The sequence below is a fragment of the Perissodus microlepis genome, chromosome 23, assembly GCF_051167445.1.
Source record: "Perissodus microlepis isolate ML-2025 ecotype Zambia chromosome 23, ASM5116744v1, whole genome shotgun sequence".
Lineage (NCBI taxonomy): Eukaryota > Metazoa > Chordata > Actinopteri > Cichliformes > Cichlidae > Perissodus > Perissodus microlepis.
Window position 1 is genome coordinate 42,281,647 of NC_140482.1, and position 16,350 is coordinate 42,297,996.

A 16,350-nucleotide genomic window follows, 5' to 3' on the forward strand; every position below is an offset into this window, starting at 1 on the left:
TGAGCCGCCCAAAATGTTGCTCGTTTCATTCTTGGACTCGCTGCCGTTCTGTGTCTTTTTCAGACACCCGTGTTGGGAACTGCTTCCTGGATGTCCTCGCCCGCGGCGATGGAGGAATCTCCTGCAGCGCAGAGATCGGAGTGGGTGTGACCCGAGCTTCCTGCTGTTGCTCAGAGGGGGTCGCCTGGGGAAACCCCTGTGAACTGTGCCCCCTGCTCAACTCCAGTATGCACAGACCCGCTCGCTTCATTTATTTACAGTGTTTATTTCCAAATGCAAACCTGCATGTGTGTCTCTGTCTCGTCTGCAGCCGACTATAAGACTCTGTGTCCGGGAGGAGAAGGTTTCAGACCCAACCCCATCACTGTCATCCTGGAGGGTAAAACGTTGTTTTCTGTCCTGTGTTTAAAGACAACACGTTGGTGTCACTGATGGATGCAACAAAGCGAATTCTTTTCCAGATATTGACGAGTGCCAGGAGCTTCCAGGCCTCTGCCAGGGTGGAAACTGTGTCAACACATTTGGCAGTTTCCAGTGTGAGTGTCCACCAGGGTACTACCTCAATGAAGAGACTCGCATCTGTGAAGGTGAGAGCTGAAATCACAGTTAAACATCCTGTTTCGCCCCTCGTTATAGACACTTCCTGTCAGAGCTACACCAGGACGTACGTCTGCTGTAACCAAGGAAACATGCACAGACAAACTCAGCTACTCTGAAACAAACCAATGAGAAACTGCAGTTTAAGAATTGAAATAAGTGAACAGGTGTGAGGAGAAACCTTAGCAGTTATTTTTAAATATTAGTACTAATCACATGTGATATAAACTCATACGCACAAACATATGAGGTAAACATGCAGTCGGTACCCGCCCCCTGAGCCCGGGTCATGTGATGATGGAGCGTGTCCCGTCCCTCCTGTCCTTCTTCTTCTTCGCCTGCTGAGGTCTGACAACCGTCCTCCTCTTATTAGAGTTCTTTCGGTTGTACGACTGCATTGTTTTTATTTATTGAGTCACTTCCTTTCTTGTTCACCAGATAAACAGTAAAGTCAAGATGTTTTTAATGTGTTTATTTTGTATTCATTTGCTGCCTAAATGCACACAAAACAACAACATTCAAGCACACAAACAATTACAGTAAATTGAGTTACACAGTAAGGATACCCAGTAATCCTGTACACAGCCACACGTCAGTGTCGTTTCTGTTTCTCTTCACGTCCTTAATATGATTCTCACCACTGTGCCTGTACAATATATGTTAATTACAGAGGCTGGTAGTAACTAATTACATTTACTCAGTTACATTTACTGAGTAACTTCTTGGAAAAATTACTTTAGGAGTAGTTTTACTACATTACACTTTTTAATTTTACTCGAGTAATATTATGATGAAGTATCGCTGCTCTCACTCGAGTGAATATTAAACACGTTTGAACCAAAAATGCAGGAGACACAAACCTGCAGTTTGCTAGTGTTACTCCGTCTGCTCCGCCTGTTGGAGATGAAGTTACACCATCACTCTGTTCTAACATGTATTTATATAATTACATCTATATTACCTAAATATTAGTTTAATAATGATTTGGAAACGTTTCTCTGCTGCTTAGATTTATTCTTTTCAGTCTTTAAAATACCAACATTTGCACTAAACATTAAATCAGATGTTATGATCAGTTACTCAGTACTCAAGTAGCCTTTTTTACTAAATACTTTTTTACTCTTACTAGAGTAATTTCTTGGAGGCTACTTTGTACTTTTACTTGAGTAAAACTATGTTGAGGTGGTGCTACTGTCACTGTTTGGCTTCTCTGCCCACCTCTGGTTACATTGTTTTCACTTTTACCCCCATTACATGAAATATGTAATTAATACATAATTTGTTATTAATATTACAAGTAGTGGTGAGAAATGCGGACACATTTTGAAGTAGATAAGTACATGAAATAGAACATTTTATTAGTTAATGCTGTTGCTAGTAGCTGATATTATTTGTGGATTAAATTATGGATAAAAAGTAACAAAGTAAAATTGTAACGATAATAAAATGTCAGATCCAGTCTGAAATAAGCGTGACTCAGATGTCCAGAGCTGATAACGATCACCCAGCAGCAGGTCTTTGACACGCTGCTCATGCTTTATTTGCAGATATCGATGAGTGCACGACTCACACTGGGATCTGCGGGCCCGGCACCTGCTACAACACTCTGGGCAACTACACTTGTGTGTGTCCACCTGAGTACATGCAGGTCAATGGAGGAAACAACTGCATGGGTGGGTGGAGCTGTTGCTTATTTAATGACATGTCCAACAGTGTCAAACCTTTCCTGATGACTACTTTCCTTCTCGTATGGCAGACATGAGAAAGAGCGTGTGCTACCGCAACTTCAACGACACGTGTGAGAACGAGCTGTCCTTCAACATGACCAAGAAGATGTGCTGCTGTGCCTACAACGTGGGAAAAGCTTGGAACAAGCCGTGTGAAGCCTGTCCAACTCCTGCCACCAGTGAGTTCCAACAAAGTCCTCGAAACACGAGCTAAAGCCTGTTTTCCATCGCTCACTGGATTTCTTTTTCTCCAGCTGAGTACCAGCTGCTGTGTGGTAACCAGGCTCCTGGCTTCATTATTGACATCCATACTGGCAAACCAATTGGTAAGTATTACGACATCAAGAGCCCCACCTGCTAATCGTGCATGTTCACTCCTGTGCCTCGTAAACAGACCACGGTGGTGATTTTCTGCAGATATTGACGAGTGCAGGGAGATTCCTGGCATCTGCGCCCATGGAGTGTGCATCAACCAGATTGGGAGCTTCCGATGTGAATGTCCGATGGGCTTCAGCTACAACAACATACTACTGATCTGTGAAGGTAGCACTCAGGCTTTCAGTGACATGTGGTCTGAAATGTCCTTTGTAATCCTCACACCATCCTCAATGCGACAGGGGAAGACTGTGCACACTCGAATTAATACTTCGATAGTTGCTTTTACGGTCACTTCTACCAATATAGTCATTGCTGCCTTTACCAACAAGAAGTATCTCCTTGTAAAAAAGCACAGTGGCTCTAAGTGGAAGTACCTGCCAGAGCCATCAGTCAGCCAGTCAGCAGCTGTCTGTACTGTATCAGAGCCAAAATGGCGCTGTTGTGTTTCCTGCTGTCCGCGAGCTGACGGCGTGCTCTGACCAGACAGTTACAGAGCCTGTGATTGATGCCCACTGTTTCTCTCCTCCTTCCTCTGGCGTAGATATCGATGAGTGTAACAGCGGGGACAACCTGTGCCAGCGCAACGCCAACTGCATCAACATTCCCGGCAGCTACCGCTGCGAGTGCTCGCAAGGCTTCAAGCTGTCTCCCAGCGGGGCCTGTTTGGGTGAGTCCACACTGTGTGACAGGCTCACAGAGCGATCGTGTGAGGAGTCCAGGGAGACACGAAATGGGTTTAGGTTCATTCAGCTTCTCTACATGTAAAAAAATGTATTTAACCTCCTCGGACCTGCGTCCACATATGTGGACATCACATTTTGGGTTATTTAGACCAAAATACTAAATTTTGCTCTACAATGGCCTGATATCCACTTGCGAGGACGTTATGCTGCTACTGTTCTTTCAAAATTTTAAATGAATATCCTCATACGTGGCTCTCATTTTTCTTAAAAACAAAAATAAGGTAAAAACAAAAATCTGGTAATTCTTTGTTTTTACATTCATCGGGCGCCAATCGGCCCAAATATCAAAGAGACATTTAAAATGCTGCTGTGGAAGAGTTCGGGTCTCAGGAGGTTAAAGATGTCCGTTTAGACTTTGGGAATCTGTCGTTGAGTCTTTAAGACTCGCCATGATGATCATAACTAAACTTTTTATCGGTGTGCTACGTTTTGCTGATTTTCTGTTGTCCCGTGTCCACAGACCGCAACGAGTGCCAGGAGATCCCCAACGTGTGCAGCCACGGCGAGTGTATCGACACGCAGGGCAGTTACCGCTGCATCTGCCACAACGGCTTTAAGGCCACTGTTGACCAAACCATGTGCATGGGTGAGCAAACCACAGAGCGCACACTTCATCTGCTCCAACCACACAGAGTGTGGAAATAGAGAAGAACTAAAGAGGAGGAAACAACAACTATTGTACAAAAACATTTCATTTAGACTTTCGGTTGCTACTTTTAGTCTTTTTCATCAGTGTTGTGCAGAGGGCCAGTGTCAGAGGGAAGGTTAAATCAGGACAGGAGTTACAATAAAAATACAATTGTGTACATTTGGGCTTAACGTGCAGCGTCAACAAGCTACTGGGTCTAAGTTCATCAACAGAGTGGTTCACCTTAATATAAATGCACTTTACTTTGATGTTGTTCTGTGTGTTTCAGACATCGATGAGTGTGAACGGCAGCCGTGCGGTAACGGTACCTGTAAAAACACCGTGGGATCCTACAACTGTCTCTGCTTCCCCGGCTTTGAGCTCACTCACAACAACGACTGCATGGGTACGAATCACTGCTGTTCTCCTCCACAAAGGTCAACGGCAGTTTGGGCTTTGTGTGAAAGGTCAACGTCTTCTTGACAAAGCTGTAGTTGTCATGTTATTAAAAGCTGCGCCCTTACAATTCAATAAAAACGAGCTGCCCTTTGCTGCGCTGTGACATTTGGACTGACGTGAAGTAAGATTTAGATGTTCGCTCTGTTCTTTGTCAAACTGTATTAAACGTCTTTGAACTTTTTCCTGAAGGCAGCTTTGTCACAGAGTCTGCATGTTAGGAGGAGAAAATAGGTTTATTCTTTCCAAAATAGGAAGAAATTCAGACGAATCCTAATCTCTCCACCGTTTACCTCACAGATATAGACGAGTGCAGCGCTCTCCAGGGCCAAGTTTGCAGGAATGGACAGTGCATCAACGGACTGGGCTCCTTCCAGTGTCTGTGCCACGAAGGTTATGAGAACACGCCTGATGGGAAGAACTGTGTTGGTGAGTCATCGGTCAAATCCTCAAGAGTAGGAAACCAGGTCGAGGTACGATCAGGACAAAAATGCCGAGCTGTCACTGGAGAAAGCATCATGCTGTAAGAAATCAGCTTAGACTTGTTGATGCTCACAAAGCATCAGGATCTAAAAAGTTCTCACAGGGTTTCCAAGTGTCAAGAAAAGTATCGTCAAGACATCCAAAGAGAGCCAGAACGAGGCTGGAAGATAAGGATTTTAAAGACTCTGGAAAGAAAACTAGTGAGAGACGTGTCTAAAGACCCCACAGCAACTACGAGACAATAACTACCACGAAGAAAAGTCGACTTTTGCTGAAGCGACACCTTCAAGATGGGCTGAAGTGTGCTGAGGACAACCTGAGGAAAGATTAGGTCCTTTGGTCCGTTGAGACAAACGTTCTTTAACCGCAGAGACGATGTTTGAGTTGGGGTGGGAGTGCTATGCTGCAGGGAAGCCTCAGTGGTCAGGTTTCGTCTTACAACCAGACGAGGATCCAAAGCATCCTGGTGAAGAACTACTTCCAGAAGACCAAAGTGAAGAATAACGAGTGGTCTGAACAAAGGTGTGACGTAACTGGAAGTCTGTGGGATGAACTGAAGACCAAGGTCCACGTCTGAGGACCATCAAATGTGGAAGAGCTCGAGAGATTCTCCAAAGAAGAGCGGGCTCTGATCGCTCAGGAGACGAGTGTGAGACAAACGGCTGCACGCTGTTATCCAGCTAAAAGGCCTGTTAGCATCAGGCTAATCATTTTGACTCTGGTCATTGTTGTAAAATAACATCTGAAATACTAACGCTGCTACTGTATGTTTGGAAAAGCTGTGGTGAAAGTCCCTGGCAGCGCGTTTGACACACACCTGTGTCCGGTTTTCACAGATATCAATGAGTGTGTGAGTCTGCCTGGCACCTGCTCTCCGGGAACCTGTCAGAACCTGGACGGATCCTTCAGATGTATCTGTCCTCCTGGCTACGAGGTGCAAAATGACCAGTGCATAGGTAAGACACGCAAAGAGTCCGCTTAAACATCAGGGAGTCAAAGACAGTCAGGCCGTCTGCTCATGCACACACGCTCTTTTATGCTCACCTCCAAGATATCGATGAGTGTGTGGATCTCAGCCTCTGCCAGTTTGGGACCTGCACCAACACCCCGGGCAGCTTCCAGTGCTCGTGCCAGCCGGGCTTCGTGCTCTCTGACAACAAACGACGCTGCTACGGTGAGAGAAGCTGTCGAGTACCGTCGAGGCACGTTGATAAACTTGGAGGAGATCTTTGAAAACAAAGCTGACTCTTTATTTCTGCTTTGCCAGATACCAGAGAGAGCTTCTGTTTCACCAAATTCGAGGCAGGCAAGTGCTCGGTCCCCAAAGCCTTCAACACCACCAAGGCCAAGTGCTGTTGCAGCAAGATGCCCGGAGAGGGCTGGGGACTGCCCTGCGAGCTGTGCCCACGAGAAACCGACGGTTTGTGCAACAGAGTCATTATTAAGCTGTTCGAACACACGCAGTAGCATGCTTCAAATATTAAAACCGTCTTTTATGATGTGTCTCCAGCTGCCTTTAACACTCTGTGTCCCTACGGCCACGGAGCCCTGCCTGGACTGGGCGACGCTCGCGAAGGTGAGCGCTGCAACACCGAGCGAAGCGCTTTCATTTGAAGAAGAGTGGCGAGAGGCTTCGATGGGTTAACGCTCTGTCCTTCTCTGTAGATTTGAACGAGTGTCTGGATAACCCGGGCATCTGCCAGAACGGCATCTGCATCAACACAGACGGCTCTTTCCGCTGCGAATGCCCCTTTGGATACAACCTGGATTACACTGGCGTTAACTGCATCGGTGAGACGTGCAGAGTTTGCATTTAATTCACATTTTTTTGCCATTGCTGTAACAATGTAATGTAATGTACTGACTTTTAAGCAGTTCATCATCAGGAATATCTCCAGTTTTGTAGGCAAACACTGGTCGTAGTTAATAAAAAGCACTTCTCTTTAGGAACTGTCGGCTGCATCACCGTTATTATTCACCAAAATCAACGCCGTGTCCGGGTCGTTTCCGGCCTTGATTTATTCTGGGATTTAACCTGCTAATGAATGCTTTGGAAATCTACGGTGCAGCATCAATTTTTGCTCAGTTTGAATTCACGTGTCTGCTCTCTGGCCTCTGCAGACACTGACGAGTGCTCGATAGGAAACCCCTGTGGAAATGGAACCTGCACCAATGTGGTGGGAGGATTCGAGTGTTCGTGCGAGGAGGGCTTTGAACCAGGACCCATGATGACCTGTGAAGGTCAGTCATTCAGCAGCACGAGTCAAACTGATATCAGAGGGCAGTTAATAAAATAACGTCTCCAACCAACTGTCTCCTTCACTGCAGACATCAACGAGTGCTCCCAGAACCCCCTGCTCTGCGCCTTCCGCTGTGTGAACACGTTTGGCTCCTACGAGTGCATGTGTCCCGCTGGCTACGTGCTGCGAGACGACCAGCGCATGTGCAGAGGTGAGCCTGCCACCGCTGATTCCTTATTAAAAGTGCTGCTTTTACTTTGTAGACAGCTCACCTTCCTGCGTCTCCGTGTTCATGTGTGACGAACACAATCGTGTTTCGTGTATTTTCTCAACAGTGTAACAGGTTTTTTAGTGCTTTAGCTTTAACCTCTCATTCCTCTGAGCAGACCAGGACGAGTGCTCGGAGGGACTGGACGACTGTGACTCCAAAGGCATGACCTGCAAGAACCTCATCGGCACCTTCATGTGCATCTGCCCGCCTGGCATGCAGCGCCGACCGGACGGAGAGGGATGTATGGGTGAGTGACAGTGACACGGGGAGAGATGGAGTTCTCGCACATGCAGCATTGTCCTCTTCACTCGTCTCTGTACCCCTGCAGACCTGAACGAGTGCCGCACCAAGCCCGGCATCTGCAAGAACGGCCGCTGTGTCAACACAGTGGGAAGCTACCGGTGCGAGTGCAACGACGGCTTTGAGCCGAGCTCCACTGGGACCGAGTGTATCGGTGAGATCGCTGCAGCATAAGAGCCTGCTAAGCACGCAGCGCTGGGGTGAACGGTAACTAAAGTACTGCTTCTTTCCCTCCAGACAACAGAAAGGGCTTCTGTTTCACAGAGGTCCTGCAGACCATGTGCCAGCAGTCATCAACCAACAGGAACAGCGTGACCAAGTCTGAGTGCTGCTGCAACGCAGGTCGGGGCTGGGGGTCGCAGTGCGAGCTTTGCCCGCTGCCTGGCACCATACAGTACAAGAAGATGTGCCCACTCGGTCCTGGCTACACCACTGATGGCAGAGGTGAGACGCTCAGTGATGAGAAAAGATTTTACTTCGGTTTTTCTGCATTTAATAATATTTATTTATTATTATCGACAATTCTAACCTGTAAGACTGGAAGAATTAATGTTGGGACACAAAGCGCGCTGACACAGCAGAGCACGAGGCTGATGTTGTGTTTCTCGGCGTGCGTCTTCTGTAATCTCTCATCTCTTCCAGACATCAACGAGTGCCAGGTGATGCCGGATCTGTGTCGTAACGGTCAGTGCATCAACACCATCGGATCCTTCCGCTGTCACTGCAACGTGGGATACAAAGCCGACTTCACAGCAACCTCCTGCGTCGGTACGTCTGCTCTCTGCTTTGCCTGAACATTGATAAAGGATGTCTCTGTGTTCTCACTGTGGTCTTACTTTGTCAGATATGGACGAGTGCGCCCTGTCCCCGAAGCCCTGCAACTTCCTGTGCAAAAACACAGAAGGCAGCTACCTGTGCTCCTGCCCCAGAGGATACAGCCTGCAGCCTGATGGGAAGACCTGCAAAGGTACCCACTGCATCTCTCTGTAGCTGTGTCCGAATCACAAGCTGTTTCTATTGGTCCTGTTTGTAGCTGCTGTCGTCGCTAAGTTCTGTTTATTGAACTAAAGTCGAAGGTTATAATTCAACGTAACAAACATATTATAAGTATTAGTTTTATGGTTTCGAGGCGTCTGTACCCCCCTGGTGAGCAATGACAGTACTGCATCATTTACAATAAACACAGATAATTACATAATTACATTTTAATAAGAGTTCGAACCTAAACAAACACATCAATAATCAAATTATGAAACTCAGATCTGGTTTAGCACAGTTGTAATTTTTCACTGGGCCTCCAAATGTTTCCTGCTTTCAAACAAACAGATTCTTAAATTATGGAAAAAGCTTTTCCAACCGCTGTGATTCTTTCCTCTCTGCTCTCTGAAGATCTGGACGAGTGCGCGACCAAGCAGCACAACTGCCAGTTCCTCTGTGTTAACACCGTTGGGGGCTTCACCTGTAAGTGCCCCGCTGGCTTCTCTCAGCACCAGACTGCCTGCATTGGTGAGTGCAAAAGAAAAAGGAAACCAGATCAACCTGAAACTGGTTAAATATGAGACAAGCGTGTTTTTACACTTCACGGGTGCAGAAACACTTTTTCAATGTTTCTTAAATGTTGCCAGACAACAACGAGTGCACCGCTCAGAGCAGCGTGTGTGGTTCCCGGGCCTCGTGTATCAACACGCCTGGTAGCTTCAACTGTGAATGCTCCAAAGGTTTCTCCTTGGACACAACGGGCTTTCAGTGTGAAGGTAAGGTGTCCTTTACAGTCAGAGATCAACGAGTGTTTCTGCTGAGATGATCAGGCTGCAGAGCGGGATCCAGAATTGTTCTTCCACTGATTCGTGTCACTAAGTGAGAAGTTTTCATGTTTTTCAGATGTGGATGAATGTAGCAGCAACCACCGCTGTCAGCACGGCTGCCAGAACATGCTGGGAGGCTACCGCTGTGGCTGTCCTCAGGGCTACGTCCAGCACTACCAGTGGAACCAGTGTGTGGGTGAGTAGCCTGACCCAGAGTCTGTCAGCGTCTTGTTCAGGGCAGTAAGCAGTACAGAGACCAGAATAGAGGAGCCAGTGATTTTAGTTTTTAATGAAACTATAGATTCATATTTATAATAATAAGACAAGCTGGAGCAAAAAATGAGATTTAGATAATACAGAAATATCTGGATGTTTGAGAGCTCTGTGTGCTATGAAGTATCTTTATTTATTTTGTAATAAGTGTTGTCATAATCAAAATATTCAATTCAGCTTATTTATACAGCGCCAAACCACAACAGGCGCCTCAGGGTGCTTTATACTGTAAGGTCGACCCTACAACAACACAGAGACACCCCAACGATCACATGACCCCCTATGAACCAGCACTTAGGGACAGTGGGAAGGAAAAACTCCCTTTTAACAGGAAGAAACCTCCGACTGAACCAGGCTCAGGGAGGGGCGGGGCCATCTGACACTGTACCTGCATCATTATTCAAAAATGTCTTCCAGTCTATTGGCCCATGTGTGCTCACTTTAATCAACTCTTCACTGGCGTCTGGTATAGTTCATGTTTATTTTAAAAACGCTGCTATTCTCCCACGTTTAAAACAACCTCAGCTTGACTCCTCTGTTTGGAGCAGCTACAGATCAATCTCCAAGTTACTGTTAATCGCTAAGCTTCTAGAAAAGGTTGTGGCTAAGCAGCTTATGGCAGCTCTGGACAAACATGGCACTTACGATAAGTTTCAGTCCGGTTTTCGTAGATTTCACTCCACGGAAACAGCTCTTCTTAGGGTCTCTAGTGATATTTTGATGAATGATGATGCAGGAAAATGCTCCGTTCTACTCATGTTGGACCTCACATCAGCTTTCGACACAGTTGACATCACATCCTCATTGAAAGGCTGAAATATTGGGTTGGTGTATCTGGAACTGCATTAGAGTGGTTCTCCTCTTATCTCCATCACCGATCCTTTTCTGTGGCGGTCTCCGATTTTAGGTCATCCTCTACCTCCCTTACTTGTGGTGTCCCTCAAGGGTCAGTTTTGGGGCCTTTATTGTTTTTAATATATCTTCTCCCCCTCCAGCATATAATGGGCTCTTTTGAGGACATTTCTTATCACTGTTATGCTGATGATATTCAGTTGTACGTTTCTTTTAAGCCTGAGGATTTATCTAAGCTTCAGCGTCTGAATGATTGCTTAGATTCGATCAAACGTTGGATGGCTGCAAATTTCCTCCAACTCAACGAGGGGAAAACCGAAGTCCTCGTATGCACCCCTGATGGGTTTCTATCGCAGATAGTGAAAGCCCTTGGTCCTCTCTCACTCTATGTTAAATCCTCTATCAGGAATTTAGGTGTCACCTTTGACTCGAGTCTCACATTGGATGGACATGTGAAATCTCTGGTTCGGTCTTGTTTTTATCATTTCAGAAGTGTGGCTAAGCTAAGCCCGATGTTATCTCGCTCTGAACTGGAGATTGCTATACGTGCATTTATTTCGTCACGCTTGGATTATTGTGATTCGCTGTTTATGTGTCTAAGCAAAGGTTCTCTGGATCGTCTGCAGGTTGTGCAAAACGCTGCAGCGAGGCTTTTGACTAAATCCTGCAAGTACTCACATGTGACACCGTTGTTATCTCAGTTACACTGGCTTCCTGTTGAATTTAGAGTCAAGATCCTGGTCTTGACCTACAGAGCTGTGCACGGACTGGCACCAGCCTACATCTCTGATCTGCTACAGCCCGATGTCCCCAGCAGGTCCCTCAGGTCATCTGATCAGGGCTTACTTGCTATAAAAAAATACTAAGAGGAGGACTGAGGGTGACAGAGCTTTTGTCACTGTGGCCCCCAGACTGTGGACTCTCCCCCCCAACATTAAGAACTGTGGACTCAGCAGCTGTTTTTAAAAAACAACTCAAAACTCAACTTTTTAAAACTGCTTTTGGTTCATTTTTTGCCGGTTTTATTTTGTCTTTTTTTAAATCTTTTTATGACTTGTAATCTTATGTGCAGCACTTTGTGATTCTGTCCTGAAAGGATAAATAAAAATGTTATTTATTTTATTTATTCATCTGCTGCCACAAATAAATACATTTCCTTTTTTTCTATTAGAGCGTCTGTGCGGGCCTTTAGTGTAACACAGATTGTAACATTTCAGTGTTTTCTGCATCCTCTGCTGTTCATTCATTGATAAACAATAGAAATGTTTTCATACACTTTATTAGGCATATCATATACCCGGTTGGACCTGCTTTGAGTCTTCATGACAGCTCTCTGTAAACCCTAGAAGTCCTAGTAGTTTCTGAAACACCAGCCTCTCTGCCTCCAACAAACATACACCCTTTCCCCCCCAGATTGAACTTCTGTACATGTTTACATGCCTAAATGCTTCAGATCACTACCATGTAACTAGCTGGTGAGATCTGTGTTAACTAGCAGTTCAGCTGGTATATCTCAGGTGGTCAGCGAGTGCATAAGAAGTTAAGAACTTCCTCTCTTCTTTCACTGCAGATGAGAACGAGTGTCAGGGAGCGTCGGTTTGCGGCTCGGCCTCCTGCTACAACACGCTGGGCAGCTACAAGTGCGTGTGTCCCTCTGGCTTTGACTTTGATCAGGGTGCCGGTGGCTGCCAAGATGTGAACGAGTGCACCACGTCCACAAACCCCTGCATCTATGGCTGCTCCAATACTGATGGAGGCTACCTGTGTGGCTGTCCTGGAGGTTTCTACAGAGCAGGACAGGGGTGAGGGGCTCACATTTCACCAGAACATTTTTCCCGATGCTGATCGTGAAACGAATTTTCTCTGCGCACACGCTGAACTTTGCTGATGTGCTTGTCTCCACCCAGTCACTGCATAACCGGCTCAGGCTTCCCAGGCCAGCACGTCGAGGGTGAGGATGAAGACAGCCTGTCTCCCGAGGCCTGCTACGAATGTAAGATCAACGGAGGAGGAAAGAATGGACGACACAAGCGCGATGCTGATGAGAATGAGCTCAGTCAGGTATATTTGTTAGCTCCTTCTGGTTTCAGGTTGAACTTTCTTAGATTATGAGAACTGACAGCCATCCTCTGCATCCTCGCTCCCCCTGCAGGAAGCAGCAGTCAGCATGGCCAGTGTGGACACGCAGGCCTCCATCCCTGTTAACATCTCTCTGGCCTCCTTGCTCAACAAGGAGCCTCTGCTCGAGCTTCTGCCCGCCCTGCAGCCCCTGGAGCACCACGTCCGTTATGTCATAACCCACGGCAACGCCGACGAACATTTCCGCCTGCTGGAACGCCGCGACGGAAAGAGCGTGCTCCGACTCGGCAAGAAGCCGCCTCCACCTGGATCTTACCGGCTGGAGATTGCCAGCCTTCGGCTGTTTGGGCCCCGAAAACTGCACCAACTAGAAAAGCAGCATGACATTGACTACCTACAAGGGGAAATAGGTGACGCCCTGCGCATCAGGCTCCACGTCCACCTGCACTGAGCTCAGAGTGCCATCCTGCTCTGGACTGATCTCTAAAGCCTTTTAACCTTTTATCCAGTAACTCCTACACAGAGTCCCCCTACAGGACCCCCTCACCGACGGGGGGAAATCGAGGGCTACGAAAGACTGAGTCAGCTCTACCACCACCTTGTTAATGTTCAAATTATTCTGTGTTCTTGTTTTGTGTTTTTGTTCTTTTGTTTTCCCCTCCACTCCTACCCGACCCAGCGCTCGTTCTCCACCCGGAGACCCAGCGGAGGAGACGCAGAGAGGTGTCTTTGTGCTTGGACCACGGCCACCTCCACCCAAACAAGACAAAAGCAGACAGGAGGCTCACGAGTCCATGAAGCACTTTTGTAGATGAGACACAAACAACAAAGCTTTAATTAGAAGTGAAGTGCTGAGAACTGTGTTTAGACGAGTATTTAAATCACAGGCAGCATCTACAGACGTCATTGTGTTTAGTAGCGTCGAGAAAAATAAGGTTGAAGATAAGCGTGCCACTATGGTCTAAGAACAAGCTCACTTCTCTGTGATCTTGGGCCCCTCACGTATCCTAGTAAGTCATTTATTGTATTTGTGCTGTTCAGAAACACAAAGGACTGCAACGTTCGCTCTCTGTTTGATATCCAACGAGTCTTTTTAGAAAACAGCAAGTTCTCCTCTCGTGTGCCTGATGTTGGTCCTGCGTGTTTGCGCGTGTGTGTTGTCACGTTCGGTTACCTCAGTACTTCTCAACACCATGCTGTGATGCTAACTTTAAAACAAAAGAGGGTGCTAATGTCCCTCAGCATCCACCGTGAGCAGGGAATGCAGCAGCGAGTAGCTCGGAGACTTTAAAGAAGATAGATCAGGTCAGATCAGGTATTTAAGCTTTCAGTGATTTTGACTTCACTGATTCAGGACCTGTGAGCCTTCATGTAACCAACAGTCTTCCTACCAGTGTTGGCTGTCGGAGCCTTGCAGCTTCTTTACTACAGTCACACATTTAATGACATTAAGCTGACTTTATCTGCCTTGTTTGGCTTTACCGTGAGCTCGGTGTCTGAGGACTGAGCCATGTTTACATGCACTGCAGCCCTGAGGACACAGACGTCCGTTTCACTTGAACTCGAGAGCATCTGTTGAATTCACCAAACGGGCGTCGCTCTCGCCTTCTTGCACGCTCTACACAGACGGCACCGTCCAAAGCAAACGGAGCATCTCCAGAAGCCAGAACCATCTCCTGCCGCGTGGGATGTCGTACCAACCCCGTCCTCCCGACGCTTCCCAGAATTCATGTGTGAAAACAGCTGAAGGGACGTACACGTGAATGCGGTAGCAGCCTCAAAGGTACACGACATGTTAAGCTGTAACTAACAGCAGTGCTTTACAGAGTAAGGGCTTGCACATTAGAACGCAAAACCTCACAAAAACAAGAATATGCTTCAGGTCATACATCCTTTGTCATGATTTTTTTCCTCCTGAGGGGAAAAAGGTGCTACGTGATACCAAACGCTGTAGAAGAAGCGCAGTCTGTTTTACCAGGTTTTATTGCTGTTGTCTCCGTCTTTTGTCTCAGTGCTGATAAACCAATATTATTAAACTTGCTTCTTGAAGATTTAATTGTATATTTTTAAGTGAAATGTAGATTTTTTTTTAAATGTCACAGCTGCCAGACCAAATACTCACAGATTGACCAAAAGCGAGCATGCGCTTGGTCACCACTGACTGACGCGTTAAGGCTGCTGCAGTCAGATCAGTCTTTGAGATAATCAGGAGCTCTTTTATCACAACAAGTAGGGAAGCTTACACTGTGTGTACAACGATCGAGGCCAACATGCCACCGTGCCCGGACCTGTGGTGCTAAATGCTAATCCTTCTCTTTGAACACTTGAGGCATTTCATCGAAGACGACGTTTCTAACACATAACCACGTTCTAACCTGGGAACCTTTGTATACTTTGTATCTTTATTCTCATTTTGTATTTTGTTGTTTTTTTAAACTTGCCACTATGTTTTTGAAAGGGCACCGTGTTGCCTGTGCTTACTGTATCTCAGCTTCAGCGTCAGACTTGAATATCGTCATCATCGTCGAGGTATCCTGTGCTTAACGAAAGCAGCATTTGTCACACCTGTTGATCCCAGAGTTTAACTGAAAGCTGATATGACAATCATCCAGTCACACAGCATCTACAAGATGAGGATCACGTAATAAAGCGGCCATCGCGGGACATCCTGTGACATCATCTCTGAAAACCAAAGATTTATGACACCAAAGGGCAGTCTGTAAAACTTAGAGTCCTTCCTATTATATTGTAAACCTTTGTCCACTGACATAAATGGCAATAAAGTATTGTGGGTTATATTTTTAAGTTGTGTATTCTTGGTGCTGTGTCTTTGTGGAGAACGCATACGATAGAGTGCGAAAAGAGGAACTGAGGCATGAGGAGGTGTGACAGGTGGCTGAACTAACATCAGTGATCTGCTCTGACCCCCGTCGTGTTTATGATGGCGACGGACAGGCTGACAGATGAAGTCAGGGAGGAGTCTCCGTGGACTGGGATCTGTAGCGAGATCAGGCGGAGGAGAGGTGGGGGTGTGCTCTGGGGAGAAGAGGAATGAAAGCATGTGTGTAACAATGGAGATGGAAGCAGGAGTTCAAATACCTGGAGGTCAGCTATCCGACACTGCACGAGAGAGGTGAAGGCGAGAGTGGAGGCAGGGTGGACCGGCTGGAGATGAGCGTGTGGGGTTTGGAGACAAGGTTAGAGAAGCTGAGAGGGTTCGGACATGTCCAGAGGGACAGTGCAAATACTGGACAAAGAGGAAGGCCACGGAAGAGGGTCATGATGTAGTGAGAACATGCAGAGATCATTAGCTGGGGCAGGAAAAACACTAGATTTATTATTATCTGCACTTCAAAATAATACATTTTTAAAAGGTCCAGCGGGCCTCGGTGCACGAAACAGCTGCTTATCTCGTCTCCTTTTAAGGCCTCGTTTCCTTTAAGACAACTTCCCTCTGATTGGCTGCTCCTCGTAAACGGAAGATTTAAAAGGAGCCGAGTCTGTGTAAATGCCCACAG

At 46.6% G+C, this 16,350-nt stretch overlaps 1 protein-coding gene across 1 annotated transcript in view; it reads left to right on the top strand.

Annotated features, from left to right (window-relative positions):
* fbn3 (fibrillin 3) overlaps positions 1-15,630 on the top strand; it is a 63,735-nt gene extending 48,105 nt beyond the window's left edge. The window contains exons 37-65 of the mRNA XM_084921217.1: positions 64-225; positions 311-379; positions 462-587; positions 2,145-2,270; positions 2,354-2,503; positions 2,579-2,650; positions 2,742-2,867; positions 3,244-3,369; positions 3,906-4,031; positions 4,363-4,479; positions 4,830-4,958; positions 5,849-5,968; positions 6,064-6,186; positions 6,280-6,432; positions 6,523-6,588; positions 6,678-6,803; positions 7,134-7,253; positions 7,341-7,463; positions 7,639-7,770; positions 7,852-7,977; positions 8,061-8,267; positions 8,466-8,591; positions 8,668-8,790; positions 9,213-9,329; positions 9,449-9,577; positions 9,705-9,824; positions 12,324-12,555; positions 12,661-12,814; positions 12,906-15,630. Of these exons, the coding sequence (XP_084777343.1) occupies positions 64-225; positions 311-379; positions 462-587; positions 2,145-2,270; positions 2,354-2,503; positions 2,579-2,650; positions 2,742-2,867; positions 3,244-3,369; positions 3,906-4,031; positions 4,363-4,479; positions 4,830-4,958; positions 5,849-5,968; positions 6,064-6,186; positions 6,280-6,432; positions 6,523-6,588; positions 6,678-6,803; positions 7,134-7,253; positions 7,341-7,463; positions 7,639-7,770; positions 7,852-7,977; positions 8,061-8,267; positions 8,466-8,591; positions 8,668-8,790; positions 9,213-9,329; positions 9,449-9,577; positions 9,705-9,824; positions 12,324-12,555; positions 12,661-12,814; positions 12,906-13,283 (4,004 nt within the window). The 3' untranslated portion in view covers positions 13,284-15,630. The remainder of the gene's footprint in view (positions 1-63; positions 226-310; positions 380-461; positions 588-2,144; positions 2,271-2,353; positions 2,504-2,578; positions 2,651-2,741; positions 2,868-3,243; positions 3,370-3,905; positions 4,032-4,362; positions 4,480-4,829; positions 4,959-5,848; positions 5,969-6,063; positions 6,187-6,279; positions 6,433-6,522; positions 6,589-6,677; positions 6,804-7,133; positions 7,254-7,340; positions 7,464-7,638; positions 7,771-7,851; positions 7,978-8,060; positions 8,268-8,465; positions 8,592-8,667; positions 8,791-9,212; positions 9,330-9,448; positions 9,578-9,704; positions 9,825-12,323; positions 12,556-12,660; positions 12,815-12,905) is intronic.
* Positions 15,631-16,350: the final 720 nt, after the last annotated feature.